Source organism: Rhamphochromis longiceps, linkage group LG15 (genome assembly GCF_057381845.1).
Source record: "Rhamphochromis longiceps isolate RC_006_pf linkage group LG15, R_longiceps_female_GT1.1, whole genome shotgun sequence".
Classification (NCBI taxonomy): domain Eukaryota; kingdom Metazoa; phylum Chordata; class Actinopteri; order Cichliformes; family Cichlidae; genus Rhamphochromis; species Rhamphochromis longiceps.
This window is the reverse complement of record NC_140571.1, coordinates 9,730,988-9,748,003: the sequence shown is the minus strand read 5'-3', so window position 1 is coordinate 9,748,003 and position 17,016 is coordinate 9,730,988. Positions and strand designations below refer to the sequence as shown.

General features: G+C 39.1%; 1 protein-coding gene across 1 annotated transcript in view; it reads right to left on the bottom strand.

The window, feature by feature from the left end:
* Positions 1–12,211: 12,211 nt before the first annotated feature.
* Positions 12,212–17,016, bottom strand: part of LOC146652049 (steroid hormone receptor ERR2-like) — a 44,060-nt gene continuing 39,255 nt past the window's right edge. Inside the window, exon 7 of the mRNA XM_085382299.1 lies at positions 12,212–16,559. Within this exon, the coding sequence (XP_085238425.1) occupies positions 16,315–16,559 (245 nt within the window). The 3' untranslated portion in view covers positions 12,212–16,314. The remainder of the gene's footprint in view (positions 16,560–17,016) is intronic.

Below are 17,016 nucleotides of genomic sequence, written 5' to 3'. Positions count from 1 at the left end.
TACCTCAATTCACAAATTAGAGACGGTGCCTCTATAAACTATTCCCCATGTAAGGCCCAAACAACATCACACTGCTCAATCAAACACTGGTTTGAATAGGAGCGATGCTGTGGACTGATAAGATAGAGTGCATTAAAGGGCATCACCTAAACCGCTGTGCCAGCACATCTTTCCCTCGGCACGGAAGATCCGAAATATACAAGTCAGATCCCAGCAGCAAGTTAACAGACTCTGGACTCAACAGTCTGTCAAAGCTCACACTATCTAAATCTTTATTAATATCCTCATTTAAATTAGGACTATTAAAGAACAGAATAAAAGGGTAAATCATGTACATCACTGACCTTGTAGTGTAAGCATGTAGTTCTCTGATTTGCTTTGTAAGCGCATGGCCATGTTTTTGTGAGGTAAAGGTCAGAATTTTAACCTTTACAGCTGACCCATGTCCATTCATATGACACTAAAGTAATTAAGTAATAAATATCCCAAGGGTGTCAAACTCTTAAGAAGTTTAACTACATGCTGAATCCTTCACATGTCTTAGTAAAAGAAATAATAAGTGTAATTTGAGCAGCATGTCTCAGTTTTTCTACATGATAAAGAAATGCTGCTGGACTTAATGGAAGAAATCTGTCAGCATAACTATTTGGGCTTAGAAAATTACAGTCAAATTTTCTGGTAGCTCATTGAGCAGACTGTCCTGTAATTGTTAAAGAAAGTTTCTGCAATTTGTTTATTTTCTTGATTCATTTTGTTTTCTTTTTACAGAGGACTCACCATAAAACTTAAATTCTATTGTAGATAGTTATTTAAATGTTTGTCTATTACTTAGATACTGTGGTGTAGTATGAATGGGCTGTAGAGCTCATGAAAATACAGTAAAAAAAAATCAAAAGTCTATGCCTTCCTTTACATTTTCCAAAGCAGTACGTGGGTCTTATTGGAGTTTTTTGTGGGCCAATTATGGGACCCGGATGAATAGTTTGACAGCCCTGATATAAACAAATAAATGACAAAAAGGTTCCTGCTTTTTCACTATTTACTGTTGAAATCTGTTTTGTTTTGTTTTGCAAAGAATGTTTTCTGTAATTTTATACACATTTATTTATTTGTGCTTCCAAATTTCTTTCATTTACAACTTAGAGATCTTGTAGAAAAACTAAAATGTACCATCGAAATTGTACTTCTTATTCTTATATTAAGTTATCTCAGGGAGTTGAATGTCTGTAGAGTGACAGAAAGGGAAGTTTCATTGGTCTGGCCCACTTAAGATCAAATAGGTTGCACGTGGCCCATGATGTAAAGTGAGTTTGACCTTCCTGGTGTAAATAATGAAACCGTGTTTGATGAATTCCAGTTGTCCACTGTCCCATTGTCCCACTGTCATTATGGTATTAATGGTTAGAAGATAGTTTTTTTTCTTGTGAAAATGTTAAATTAAACATCAGATAATATGGTTTTGTGCAATCTTCTGTTGCTTTTACAGTGTGGAAGTAAAGAAGAAAATATACACTATATAGTGGGGTTTTTTGGGGGGGGGGGGGGGGGGGCTTACACTGACTTTTGGGATGTTATGAAGTGTTTTTGGATTTCACAAAACAGTGTGACTGTCTGTTCCCATAACAATGTAAAATACTGAATCTGGCCAAATGCAGGTTACTTGATTGGCAGTTGTACATGCAGTCTTTACCATTTTCCTGATACATTTTCCTTAATGATTAATTATGTGAATAAGTAAACCTTTAAATTTAAACATTTCAATTGCATTTAATTCAGAAATATTGCTTCATGTTTATCAGTGCCAAGACTATTTTTTTATTGCATCTGCAAATGCTTATATAGTTGTGATAGGCTAATATCAGCAGATAATAATGTGTTGGCCTGACTTTAGTATACAGTAATGGCAATTTTTACAGTAATCCTGACTTATACTAATTAACAAGGCATTATAACAGCATCATTAGTTACCACATATACAGCAGTTAAAGTTAGAAGCACAAAGTCTGAATCTGTTATTTTCCACCCACTATAATCTCTGATACTTTTATGTTTACAGACTGTGCCTCCCCCTCCAGAGCTGCAGCCATCAAAGCTACCGCAGAACAGCGGTCCTCCCAAAAAAAAAAAAGGAGACAGGCTGGTTTACAGTCCTAAAAGCACCAATAGTCTGTTAGTTCTCTGAGGGAAAGCAACATGTTTCATTAAATCAGATCTGTCGTTGGTGGGATGCCTGCCCACGACATTTTATCACCTTTTATTTATCATTCAGAATGACTAATTGTCTTGACTCCAATTTTATGGGCTGGGCTCCTCACAGAGCAAGCTGCTCAGACGCCCTCCTCCCTTCAGCACCTTGCTCCTCCCTATCACCCCAACACACCCACTTGCCTTTGAAAAAGTGTAATTGAATGAGTTTACGTCGTCAAATTGATTAATCATATTAATTTGTACTTATTAGTGGGATGGTTGAAAGCGATGACAATTAGATTAATGAAATTAGTTAATTCTTCCTACCCACGCCACACTCACAACTATGAAGAAAGGGGGGGAAAAGGCATACAAAGGGAGACTGTTATGACAAAATTGGCAATCAAGATTTGGCTGCTAATTGAATGTCTGGTTTTTTATTAATGATGAGCTTTATAAGAAGACCTTGAGAAGAGAATATTAATTGATTAATCAAAGTCCTCCAAATTATGCGGGGAGTATACAAAGCAGAGGTCTGACGAAGCCCCCACCACCACCATCACCACCACGTTACATTTAGAAGAATGTCCGGTAGTTAGTTTCACTGGAACATAGACCTGTTTGATAAACTGTTCACTGACGTCTGAGTTTCTAGCTGCTGCTTACATTTGTTCATGTAATTTACTTTTAATCTATTTGCTTAAATAATTCAAAGTGATTAAAACCTGATTTTGCATCCATATTAAGCGTATATTTTCCATCATCAGCCCACTGGTTTAAAGACAGAAGTCTTTATTTTTGCATTGCAATACAAGGGGAACCTCCCCACACTTTACTGTAAAGCATTACAGTTGCCTGATCACAGATCATTTGCAGGGAGCCACATGTCCCAGCAGTACCGCAGCCAGACATTCATCATAACTGTTTGCCTGTGCTGGAAAAACAAAATATATGTAAATATAAGTAAATGGAGTGTGAGATCCCTCAAGCCGATAGAGTGCTTTGAATTTCATTAAGCAACAAGCTGTCCGCCTGTTATAAACGATACCGGTGAAAAAGAAGTGATTGTTGGATATGATAAAGGTGAAATGCAATAGTTTATGCCACCATGAATCTGATTGTAACGCTCACACTATTAGAAAGGCTGATAAGAGCATTTATGACTATTTGCTTTGTGTCAAAAAGGGAAGTGGGCTGTTTGATTAATACAAGCAGCTGGCTGCTTCCAGGTCCTGCAAGAATGCGTTGTTGCATATAACTTACAGAGGCAGTAATGGGCTGGTTTATATACTAAAATGTGACCTGCCACACATGTGAGATAAGCAGAATTATGACTAGCACATTGTGCATTTACAAAGTGCTATGCTTGATATGCATTCTGTATAAATGTGGGTGAGTAATGTCTTTGTTTTCACTAAAGAAATATGTGCTTAAATGACAAGATGCTATCTGCTAATGTGGTCTGTATAAAAGTGCAGGAATGGTTGCTTTTTACATTTAAAAAACATATAAATCTTGCTCACACTTATGCAGCCAGAATGGATTGCACCAAGTTTTCAGCCATTCAATCAACATATCGGGGCACTTAGCTTTAGCTTATATCCTCAGATAGTAAAGGAGGCTGTGTGAATTCATAATTGAAATAATAAAGTTTGTGTGGCTTAGCAGACCCCCACTGGAGGTTTATCGGCTCACATAACGCACCCACCCACACACACACATTATTTCCTAGATATTTAATTACACTCTGGGTTAAAATTGTACAAAAAGATGAATAGTTCCTCTAAAGGGCTCAGATCTGTTATTAAGTCTAATGTTGTTCAATCTAACAGAAAGACAATAAATCTACATGGCTGAGAATCTGAACCTGAGGAGACATCAGCATTTTTATTTGATCCCTTGTTCATCCTCAGCGGTAGCAGGAAGTAATCTACCAATCGACCACTCAAATATCTGCATATTTCATGATCCTGATGTCCCACTGAGAAGATCTAAAATCTGTCCTGAAAGTACAGACGACAGCCATCAATGCTAGACTTGATCAAATGCTACTGCACTAGTCAGAGGCCATCAGTGGTCAAGGCACCCTCGTTGGCAGGATCTATTGTCTCTGTTTACACAGTCCATCCTCTTTAAACTGTGCTATCGATCTTGGCCTAGGTCATGGGTTTGGCATCAGGGTAGCGAGGAGGTGGAGAGGTTGGATGGAGGAAGGGTGTACGTGGGAGAGTAAGGACAGAGAAGGGAAGAAGAGAATAAGGACACAGAGGAAGACGCTTCCCCAGGGTGTTTCTTGTGCCAATTTCCTCTTATTTAGCATTTGACCCTGGTCTTGGCTTCACAACTCAATGCAGCAGCCTCATGTTCAGCATATAGTCAATGCATGCCAATACTTTAAATGAAGACTTGCCACTGCTTGCAACAAAACCTTAAAAGTACTCTAAACTGAAAAAATGTTTTTCATCTGAGGCTGGAGGTGTGGGGATGTCTTTTCTTCCCAGGTCAATATTTGAGCGAAGGTGATGAAATTCAGCCATTCTTATTTTTCACAATAAGGCAGGGGTTTTGCATCTACAAATGTGTTATTTAGTTACAAGATTTTATTGGTGAGGTCTGTTGCTGTTTTACTCCACACTCCAGTCCATTAGCAGCATTGCTGCCAGAGCAGGGCCGATAAACCATCTGGCCAGGCTCCTGAAAGAGATAGCAGCATCTTAATGGAGTGAAAAGGTAAAAGCAATTAATGTCACATTAGCACATCACTAATAAGGCCTGACCCTCAGTATGCTGCAGAGGCAATAATTGGTTTGTTCACAGTGGGCCTAACAACCGTGTTGAAGCTGATGCTGAGTCTTGAAAAAGAATTCCACAAACCAATCACTTTCAGCACACTTGATGGACTGGTTCTTATATAGCGCTTTGGTACTTGTTAACACTTTATAATACAACCCATGACTAAGGCTGTGATTCCCCTGTAAAAACATGGAGTACTAATGTATTTTATTTGAAATGTGCAATCGATCAATAGGAACATTCTCTCTGGTGTCTGGGAACGATCTAAATCAGACTTATCGTCTCTTAATGACTCTGCATAAGGCTGTTATTTCACTCTCTGGGTGGTGGCTACATTTTGCACCCTGTGTGTTATTAAACAAGACAATTGCTTCGGCCAAGACTGCTTTCTCTGTTTACATATTCAGGTAAATACACTGTCGCATAATTACAATGTAATTATATTTACAGACAAATACTTAAAGCTAGGCACACTAGAATATGGGGGTAACAAGTCGGGTTGTTACACGAAACAAATAAATAGTAGTAATACTAATGTTAAGAACTGCATCTGTAATTTTAAGTACTGCATAATTTCCTGGTAAATAAGTGGAAAGACAGATAATATTTCCTCATCTTATACTGTAAGCATGCTTTACTTTCTGGGGCGAGGGCCATATGATGAAATATTATGAAAATTGTAAAAAGGCAAGCTTAACCCACTCCATAATATGACCCATTGTCCAAAAAGTACAGTGTACTTACAATGTAAGATGGGGAAATATTGTTTGTTTTTCAACTAAATTACTAGGAAATTTGTTACGCTGTACCTAAAATTACACTCAATATAACTGGTGTCTCCTTTCCTGTAAAATAACTGGAGGTAAGGCTATGGAACACCATAATATGGTGTATTTGTGATGTAAGATTTTAAAATATTGTTTGTTTTTCCAGTAAATTGCCAGGGAAAAATGTAGCTCTTACTTACATATTACTTAAACTTAATTCATAGTATAATTATTTCTTTATTGCCTGGCTTGTTACCCACGTAACAAGTGTACCTACCTAATGTATTTTTATATAAATACAATTATGTTGTAAAATCAAATAAAATGTGCCAATATTTCATTTAATTACAGGGGGATTACACCCTTAGTCTTTGGCCATATTTCAAACTGTTACCTTCTACTCGAGCTTTCAAAGCATGCTATACAACATGCCTCATTCACACCAGGACTTTTTCCTATTTCCAGGTCTTATCTATCTAAAATTCAGAAGCAACTCAAGGTTCATCATCTTGCCCAAGTACACTTTGGCATGCAGACTGGAGTACCCAGGGATCGAAACCCCAACCATATGATTAATAGATGTCGTAGTGGACCTCCTAAGCCACAGCCAACAATGTACTGGTGCTGATATTTACAATATGAACAGCAGCGACTGAGTTTTTGGTTACGCAATGGCCTGTCTGACTTCTAATGAGTATTAATGTCTCATGGAGTTTTATCTTGGGTTTAACTAAAATAGATGTAGGTCCTCTGGTTGTTTGTTGTTGTGCCACAACAGTATCTCGCCATATGGAACATTAATCTGCACTGAAACTTTATTCCAGTGAAAAAGACAAAATAAATAAATCAAAATCAAAAATCAGCATCCAAAGTTTCATGCAGAAACAACGTGCAGAAACAAAATTGTGAAATTTACAACAGACACTGGTCTGTCCTCTTTAACAAATTGTATATAACAAACTATAATCCCACGCATTGTTGCCATGACCTCCCCCACTTTCAGCTCCTGCCTTTGAACCGTAATTCAGACTTCACGCGGCGGTGGCAGCCGGCCTCATCTCTAGAGCTTTCCCCAAACAAAACATGTCCTTTCTGGCTTGAATGGGATTGGGAGGGTTTAAGATTTGGCTTAATTGTTGTCTTTTCCGGTGTTTAATTATAAAAACACCAAAGCACTGTCATTGCTGCCGTCTAATTCCACCATGTTCCGCTAATTATGCTGTGTTAATGTAGGCTTTTCTGTTATAGCGTCACACTCATTAACTTAGCGGTGACACTGCCCTTAATTGGATAAGAGGCCATTTAACTCACTTCTCTTTGATTAAAATGATCGCCTGCTTTGAAACATCAACCCAGAGAGCATGAAACAGCAGCTTCCCTCGTAAAAGACTTTGAAAAGTTTGACATCTGTCAAATCTCTGAATATAACTCCTCATTAGAAAATGCTTTCACTGGAATTGCACATACCTGCAAAGTAAAATGGCCCCACGCTGCGCATGGGGTGTCACTTGCTGCAGAGCATGTGATTGTTGCAGGATCAGTCTAGAAAGAGAAGCTCTGCAAACCTCCAAAATGTCAGACACTGCGGTATCATCACTCACAGCAAATGGGCTTCTTCCTCCAATTTCCACCTTTGTTTCTTTTTTGTTGTGATCCCCTGGGATCTTGTGCATAGCAGTAATGCTCTGAACTGTCCTGATGTAGAATATAAGACAAGAGGAGCAACAAGCTGATCTGGATTTCTTCTCTTGGAGCAGTTTTATAGAAGCACACTAAATGCATGTAGAATTCAACATACGTTACTTTAACATTAACTGACAACAAGTCAACTTTCTGGCTGCCATGTTTAAGCAGCTCACAGTTAATATCAAGCAGACCTCCATTTAACTTTAGGCCCAGTAAAGACAAAAAGCAGGATGAGAGCGGCGTTGCTTTCCAATCTTCCGTACCCCTGTTCCCATACCCACACATGCCCTCAATTACCCTATGAGCACCGCATGTGCAACATCATTAATAAGATCCACTAATAATGGTGGCGAGCTCCATTGGCCGTGAGTGAGATTTGACTAATTACTGTAATTGTATTGGAGTCATGCTCATTAAATATGAAAATTGTGTTCTGTGAAATGAATGGGGTTTCATGATCACTCTTGTATGGACAGGCGAGAAATAAATTAGAGAACCGGTTCCCGCTGCACAATTAACCACAGTGCAGACAGCTACCTGCCACACCCCCCGGTCTGGTAATAGAATGTGTATGTGAGACTGTGTGTAATGCGTGGATATTTACCATTACTTGTTGCTAAGATTCTTTTTAATACAGGCAACATGCATGACCTGCTTCCTTATGAAACGAGGAGACGTTAATAATTCACAGAGCATATAATTGCAATTATAATGTTTTTCTCAGAGACGTTTCTCAGATGGATGATAATTTATGTTTTTTTTTTTGTCATTTGATTTGATATTAGCTTTTATCAAGTGCATTCCCTTTTCTGGTATATTTATGCTATATAAATGTTAAACATGACACCTCCACAGAATAATTTGCTGAGAATTTTATAAATATAAAAAATATCATGCTGTAATTATGCTCTCAACACATGGAGACCATTATCACCAACTAAGCAGGCATTTTGTGTCCATTTTGAAACACGTAAACCTTGAGAAAAGTAAAAATATGCCCCCCCCCACAAAATTCAAAATTCTTATAAGGTGTTCTGGGTGCATAAATGCTAAAAACAAGTCATGTTGCTAAGTGGTTGCCAGCTAAAATGATTGTATCAGAATATATCATGGCTAACTGAAGTTTTGTGGATATAAATGAGATGTTACAGCGGTGACAGAAAATGCTAGGATGCTATTATTAGGTGCTGCAGGGAAATAATGCTAAAAACAGGTCATTTTAGCCAGTTTGTTAGGCGGTTGCTGGCCAACATGGTAAAATCATAGCATCTGCTATAGATAAGAACCTGCAAGGGACTACGATGTAGAAAAGGAAATACAATGTTAAAGTTTGAAAAAGATCTTTCCGTTTGCCCTTCAACTTTTCATATGGAAAGTAGGATGTTGTCGATGCTTGTAATGTAGATGTGTTACATTTATGGAGGCCATGGTAGTGTAGCCATAATGTACTTAACATTGCTTGTGTGAATGGCATATTCATATTAATCTGCCCTGCACTTTGTTCTTTCAGTACAAAAACAAAACAAAGAAACAAAAACACCTTTGCAGCTGAAACATTCTAATCTTTGGATGACAAATGAGATTTTACAGTTTATGAAATAATTACTAATAAGCCTCCTTTAAGAAGCAGGGCAGTGGCTGCAGTTTGCATGGAGATGGTTGTTGTACCAGCTCATGTTGAGTGTGGGGAGCTCTCCTAAATCACTCAGATTCTGTTATAAATATCTTTGCATTTTCTATATGTGCTTATTAATACCAACCAGGTTATCTTGTGTGACGCATCATTTCATGCATCTAAAATATATCAACAGTGATTAAACACTGATTGAGGATCTGCTTAATCGGTGTTGGAGTTATGTGTGGGTGCTCTTTCCTTTCACTTGTCCCCTAAAAATTAGAGAACCTGAACCAAACTTTTTTTTAAATCACAGATGTTGTAATATTTATTGGCTGGCCAAGATCAACATGTGCACAAGCATAAACTGCTAAATTCCATCTTACATCAGAAACGTACGACCCATGAGCAATTAGTGAACAACTTCCACTCTGAGCACAACAGCCCTCTCTTCTACTCAGAAAACAGACTGTGCTGGTGACTCTTTACAGTAACTTTATTTCTTTCCACCATCTCTTGGGATTTAAACGGCTGTCAGAACTCCAGATCCTAGATGACGGTACCTGGGAGTGGCTACGTCCCCAGGGAGTGGAGAATTTTTTTCACCCCCCTTGTTTCTGCGCGCTCAAGCTGCTTGAGAAATCTTGCAATGCAAATGTGGTGCTTACCTTTACCGCCCAGTAACAAAACTGTGTTACAGTTAGAGGCTTCTGTGAAAGCCCTGATTTTGTCTGAGGAGATATAGCGGTGAGGAGCAGCAGGTAAACAAAGCATAATGTGGAGGTCAAATGCTAATGAGAGCTCCATTTGTTACATCTGGCTCTCCCCAAAGGCAAAGCAACAACGTCAAAGGCACCCAGACATAATAAATCATCCAAATAAATAATAAACTTCAGAGAAGATTCAGAGAAGACATCACGATATTCATTGTGGCTCATGGAATGAATTCACAGCCAAGTCCTGATTTCTCTCATGTGGCCTTATTTAAATTGTCCCATTTTAAGCTGCATGTACTTGAGACAGCATGACGCTTACAGGTCCATTTTCAGGCCTAACACCCTACCATATAATTTCCATCTGCTCACTGGTTAATAGGGTAAGACCAGCGAGAACCACATTATGAATTGTAACTTGCTTTAGCAGAGATAGAGGCCGTGAGAATTGAACAGATGCAGTGCCATGCGGGGCTTGCAGCTGTTGCGAGGCCTTAGAAAACCCACAGCTGTCCCCCTCTCTGTCTGAGTCCTTAAGTAAAAGGAGACTGCGAGACAGATGTGACTGATGAGGCGATGAAAAATCCAAAGAACAGGTGGAGTAACACAGGTAGTACAGTGCACTTGTATAATGTGCATCTAATTCTTTCTGTCTACACTCTCGTCTTTCCTTCATGTCAATCAGTTACTGTGGCTACCCATAGATGGCGCTCAACTCATTTTGAAAAGCACCGGCCTTCCTCAGGGCTGTCCATCACAAAGTGCCACAGACTGCATGGTGTTGGGGATGAGCTGCAGAGAAAGGCACCCTTACCTGTCCTTGAGCCAGGCGAGTGAGCGGGGGGTGGATAAAAAAGAGTAGATTCAGCATGTATGTACAATGTAGCCAGGAGCCATAAATCATGACCTTCTTCAATTTACACAGGGAGCATATTGATGGTTTCCTATCTCCTTCACTCACTTTCACCCAGTTACATTGTCTAAGACAACACCGCTCTGAGTACGTAACTGTGACTGACACTTTACAGCCTATTCTCAGTGGACTCTCACCTCAGTCGATGAATAATCTTCATGAGGCAAAGGAAGGAGTCCGGCTGCCCAGCTGTGGAGCTGAAGCATTTGTCGGTGGTACACGGTTGCACTAAGAGTGTGATTAAAGATTTAATAAAAGACCTAAGCAACAAGACTGGTTGATAAACAGACTACAGTGCGATATTGTCAGTGCCCCTTGGTAAGTACAGACCGCCCTAACAACTTGTGGTGACTTAAGGTGAATACAACAGGGTTTGCAGGATGGAAAGTCACTATAAGGACAGTGGGCCATGGCCTAATTCCCTTCTATATGATAGGTGAAAAAAAGAAGATCTGCAAGTTCATAAGACACATTTTCTGTAGCTTCTTTTACTTTGCTTGCAGTTTTTTTTTTTTATCAGTCAAACGTCAGCGAGGAACACCTTCACATAAAACTTCTACACATAAAAAGGTCTGCTGATATACAGTATAGACCAAGTTAATACACAGTTATGATTTGCAGCAATAATATGGAGTGGCGAGTGCAGCTTATGCCAGCATAATAAATAAAAAAATGAAAAAGTGACAAGCCCATTTACCTGTTTAATTCAGTCTTCTGTTGAGACATCTTTTCGCTGGACATCATAGCTGATTTTGTTTAGAGGAATGCTTTGTGGCAGGCTGATTAAACACAGACTTACCCCCACTCCACTCCACCCCACCCCCACCCCGACTCCCATATTGGCTGAAGTTGAAAGCCCAGTAAATGAAATGACTTCCACAGGATTGCACCACAAAGGAAGAGAGTGCGTCAGATGTGCATTCAGCCGGCGTTGTAGCCAACGCAAGGTCAAAAGGGACAGCGTGTAGACAGTTAACCAACTGACAGTCGGGGGGCAGGAGGATGCCGTTACACCCCGAGGCACCGTCTTGATAATATCCAAGCGCGCATAGACACATACACACGTGTAGACACTCAACTGGTCTTCCAGGCACTGCACATAAACTACCAGTTTTATTGCTTTACAACTTGCCTAAGGACTATTTATTTTGTGTGCATCTGTGTGTAAGTTTGATGCGAATTTCATCTTATATCTAGTGCAGGTTAAGCATAGGCTGCAATTATATTGTTAGTAGGTTGTGCAAATAAAAATGTATATACTGTGATAGTGTAACAAACCTCATTGTTGCTCATTTTGTAGATGTGGTTGCATCCTCGCTTCAACAAAGGATGTTACTGTTGCACCCAGAGAGGCAACTTTGTTACAGAAGACATCTGAAAAGTGCCGGGTGACAATTTGCAAAAAAAGAAACAAAGAAAGTTATAAACCTAAACCACGATAAGCTTACATTATCAGTAAAAAACACTGAAGACCAAAACTAAGCATAGCTATCCAATAAAAATCCTGTGCAGCTGTTACATAAACCATGTGATTTTATTGTCACTGTACATTCAGTGCACTGTTAGATTTGACTCACTCCAAAAAAAAAGAAGAAAAAGAAAAAAAAAAGCATATATTTACACATGGATACAGTAGGCATGAACACAACAAACGAAACACAAGAAAATGCCACACAATACTGTCCAGTGAAACCCAGCTGTAGTTGCTTCTAACTTCCAATATTTTCCCTTTGTCTTCCCAGGACTGTGCGTGCATAGTTAGCCTGTCCTTTCCCAAGCATAAGTGTATAATCAAAATGAACCAAAGCTCCCTTTTATCTTGATTCATATATTACAAATGCTAACATATTGCTTTTGAGAAGGGGAGGGTTAATCCTCTTGGGTAATCACATGTCTGTGGTACATACACCTAGCAGGGTCCTTTATACACCGTGGACCAGAACGGCCAGGGAGGTTCCTCCATGTTTTATGTAAATCTCGTCATCTCAGCGTGCGCGGAGTTAAGGTAAAGTCCGCAAATGGAACAGCGAATAAGCAGCTTTCTCCTCCGAGGAATGTGTTCCCCAACCGCTGTAAGTTCATCTACATTTTTTTAATACCCAGCCAGTGATGTCACTTTATTTCTGTGCCACAGATTCCCAAGAGGAACCCATGGCCCGCTTCCAAACCCAGTGTAATTTTCAAAAAATATGAATTGAGGTATAGGGTCTAGACGACTTTACTCACTATATGTCCTGCTGTGCCGATAAGCAAAATCGATGGTAACGCAGTGTGTGTGTGTGTGTGTTTCAGCATTGAGATACACAAAGATACAGAAGAAAAAAAAAAACAGAAAATAAGACAATATCTCACCAAAGACTTACTTAAATAATTACCCATTGACTCAATACAGTGACTTGTATTATACAGGTTTTCAGTGGGCTCTAAATTTTGTTGCTAATCCAACATGAAAAACTCCCTAAATTGGCAAATCAAAGGATCGTAGTTATAGTAACGAACAGCAGTCGTAGTATAGTGAAATATGCACATAATACATTTGTACAGCATGTCCACAATGTAAACAAAGAACAAATAAATGTCAGTCTGATGCTCCACAACACAAGGAACATAGGGTGGCCATATTTGCCTTGCATAGCCCAGTGATCGCTCTGTTATGAAACTATTACAGAGACTCATGAAATCGTCTTTGTAAAGGTTTAGACAAACCCTTCCCACCATCAACCAAAGTAAAACGTCTCTCGTCCCCAAGGTAGAGCCAAAGCAGAAATTTAATTGCTCCATTTCTACTGAGAATTTCAGCTTAGGAGACAATTAGAGTTAATTGGATGTAGTCGAACCGTTTTAGAAGTCTGGAAATAAATTAAGCATTTTCTTTTATTTTCTTATATTAATTTGGGAGGGGGGGGGGGGGTGGAAGTTGGGAAACAATTAATCTGCTATCAAGTCTTCAAAGAGCATGGAGGTGTGTAAATGAACTCTGATCAGGAGGGAGGGTCAGTTTTCCTGTTTTGGTCGAGCTGGATTGCAGCCATTTACAGAAACACTCTCCTCAAATTAGTACAAAAAAATAGAAAAAGAAAAAAAAAATCCTTTCACTTTTTAGACTTGTTTTTATCTCAGAGTGAGACTTCACAGAACTAATGATCGATCAATGCCTCTATTGAGCGAACAAAAGAAGATAAAAGATTTCCAGCATGTTTTGTTGTTAGGTTTAGTGGATACAGAGCAGAAAGGGTATGCTCACCATTAAAATCTGTATTTATGTGGAAACAGCAGTCATGTCTGCCTAATACAGCAGCTTTCATAACGTGTATTAAAAAGACAATAATGCTTTGGCTTGCTACTGTACAGAGGTGATGAATCCCTCATTTCAGCCGGGGACAGAAAAGCTGGTTAACAAGTGAGGAAGTGCATCGTGGGAATTGTATTCTCTAATGTATATGGTTATAATTATCTATGCATTACATTACAGTGAATCAGGAGTGTTCCTGTGGGAATCGTCAATAGTTACTGGCAGCTTGGCTTTATGCTTTATAATTGTTTGGGCAGAAGCTAATGGCACTTGACACTTTAAAGACTACTTTAAGTGTTCACGAGGGACAATATGTGTCTTACTAAAACCCTAAGAGCAGCTGTTTCATTTATTATTAGTATACTGTTTTGATCATATGGTAACATGTTCCATCTAACCTGCTCAGGTCATCAGGACAGGAAATAATATGTTCATAACTCTATCACTTTTATCCTAATTGAGTAATTTGGCAACTGGTTTATCACTGATAGATATTATGCTCCAAAAGACTACCATTACTTTTGGAATATACAGATTTATTAACTTAGTCTGTACTCCTTAATGGGAGTATGTTTGTACACAGTGCCTGTCTGAATATTAGCACCTTCATTAAAAATGAGCTAAAGACCAATAAAACTACAAAACATCCGAAAGCTGCATCTGGTGGTCAGTGAGATATATAATTTTCCACTATTGTTGCCACTAAGAATGAACTCGGAGAGCCTTTCAGGTTGTTCTCAGACAAACAAGTGTCATTATTGTGATTTGGATGAAAAGAGAAATTAAGACGAAAGAAAAGTGAGGAAAGTAAGGATCATAATGATTCCTGACAAAAAAAAAATAAAATTTGGGTATAATTTAGCATGTTGCATATAAACTTTTTTCTTCCTTCATCTCATTTGCAATATGATCTTATGCTACAACCACAAATTGGTGTCTACAAAGAGTCTTTTTTTTAAACTTTATCAGTTATCCTGATAAAAAGTCATGTAAAGCATCATTTTTTTAGTTTAAAGCTCCTACATTCCTACATCAAAGCACGTGATGACACTTCAGTTGGAAAAAAAGACTTCCCAACAAACCAACTGGGACATTATGACAAGCATTTGAACGCACAAATTAATAATATTAATTGACTGTAGCCTTTATATCGACACAGATGATGTTAAATTAAATAGCAAATAATACTGTTCATACTTTACAGACATATTCAGCTATGGGCTATCAATATAGTGACACTTGTTGTGTTGAGAACAAACTAAAACAAAGGTGGGCAGAGTTTCACAAGAAAAGGCAAAGCCTGTACAAAATATCACAATCTAGCGCACCATTGTCAACAAAAAGCTTTCGAAACAAACTGAATGATATTGTATAGTTGCTGAGGTCTTCATATTAGGGGTGTCAGTTTGCATTAAAGGGCGTATTACATTGCATTCATTGTGTTTAACTTCATTCTTAAATATAGCTTATCGTTATCACGTGCAGGTTTCACAGTACGTTTAGTTGCCAATAGATGTGCATGAGGACAAAGAGAAGCGAGGGACAAGTTTAGTCTCTAAAAGCAAAAAGGACCGAGAGAGTGAGCTGATACAATACTCATTATTGCCACATTATTCATAGCTGCTCAGTGCAAACTCTCAGTGAACTCTGATCACCAGCCAACCACCGTCCTTCTGCAAGCACCAAGTTGACCGAACCACTGAGCTGATGAAGCTTCTACGAGGTAAATATATAATGAAGAAATGGAGAATCTTACTGTAACGAGTACCACTGTCTTCGATGGTCAATACAAGAATATGTCTAACAGTTCTCCCTCCCCCAACCCCACATGTCCAGTGCAATTTCACACAATATACAGTACACATATTATATGTAGACCAGTTAGAGACTATTGCTTTAACAGCTTGCGATGAGAAAACGTGAGAGAAGGAAATAAAAACATGTGGCTACGTGGCTGTACAGTTCTTGAGGACATTTATATTATCACATTTCCATTTTGAGATGAAAATAAGATAAGAAACAAATTCACAGAACCTTCAGGTGATATAGAGCAACGGGTCTCTGGTTATAACAAGACCTCGGCTGCCTGATTTCTGTACACAACATCTTTATATACATAATCGTGATCCCCTGTCAATCAGTCTGATAATTGCCCACCTTTTAAAACTATTTCAAGTCCCTTTAGTTACCTTTAAGTTTAGTTTTGTTTAAAAGTGTTAAAATGACTCCAAGCTTCATCCTTCCATTGTCAGTTGGCACCACCTTTATTTATTGATTTATTTTTTAATGGGCTGTCCCTCGCCTCGGATTGGGTGATGCAGCTGCACGTCAAACACCCGGCCCGGGTGTCAAGCCTTGGCTTCCAGCATCTCGAGGAATAGTTTGTGCATGGGGACTTTGCCCTGCATTTTGATGCTGTAGAAGTGCTGAACGGCCTTGGTGGCAGTCTGACGGAGCAGAGGCAGGGTCATGAGCAGCTTGCCTGCCCGCCGGGGGTCCTCTGGGTGCTGGGAACCCTCAAAATCCTGCAGGGCCTCATGAAGAGAATCCTGGAGCCTTTGGACAGCCTCGATATTCTCTATGTGCATGGAGTCTGGAGCGAGAAGAAGAAAGTCGGAATGACAAAAATGCCTAAGACAAATCAGATGTTTCATATCTACATTGACAACAACTGCATGTTTTGCAGCTGCATCATCTGGTTTTAAACTCAGTAGCTTGTATATGCAAACGTGCAATTTTGCTTCTTAGTGCTTAATGACGCTCCTTAAATAAATGACTATGCATGGCTGGGAGTCTCGGGAGACATAGGAAGAGAGGGAAGTACAGTAGGTATATATAAATATACAGCAGGAGAGGAAAAAAAAGATTCATTTCTTTTGGTATCATGGACCACATACATCCCCCCTGCTAATGAATTCAGATGGCTGCATTACTAGGATATCATTCAGCTGAATGATGGTGGCAGATGGGCTTCATTTCCATAAGAAAGAGCAGTTGGCCCCCTTATGTATAGGCTCTAAAATAAAACCAGTTGAGACTTATTAAAAACT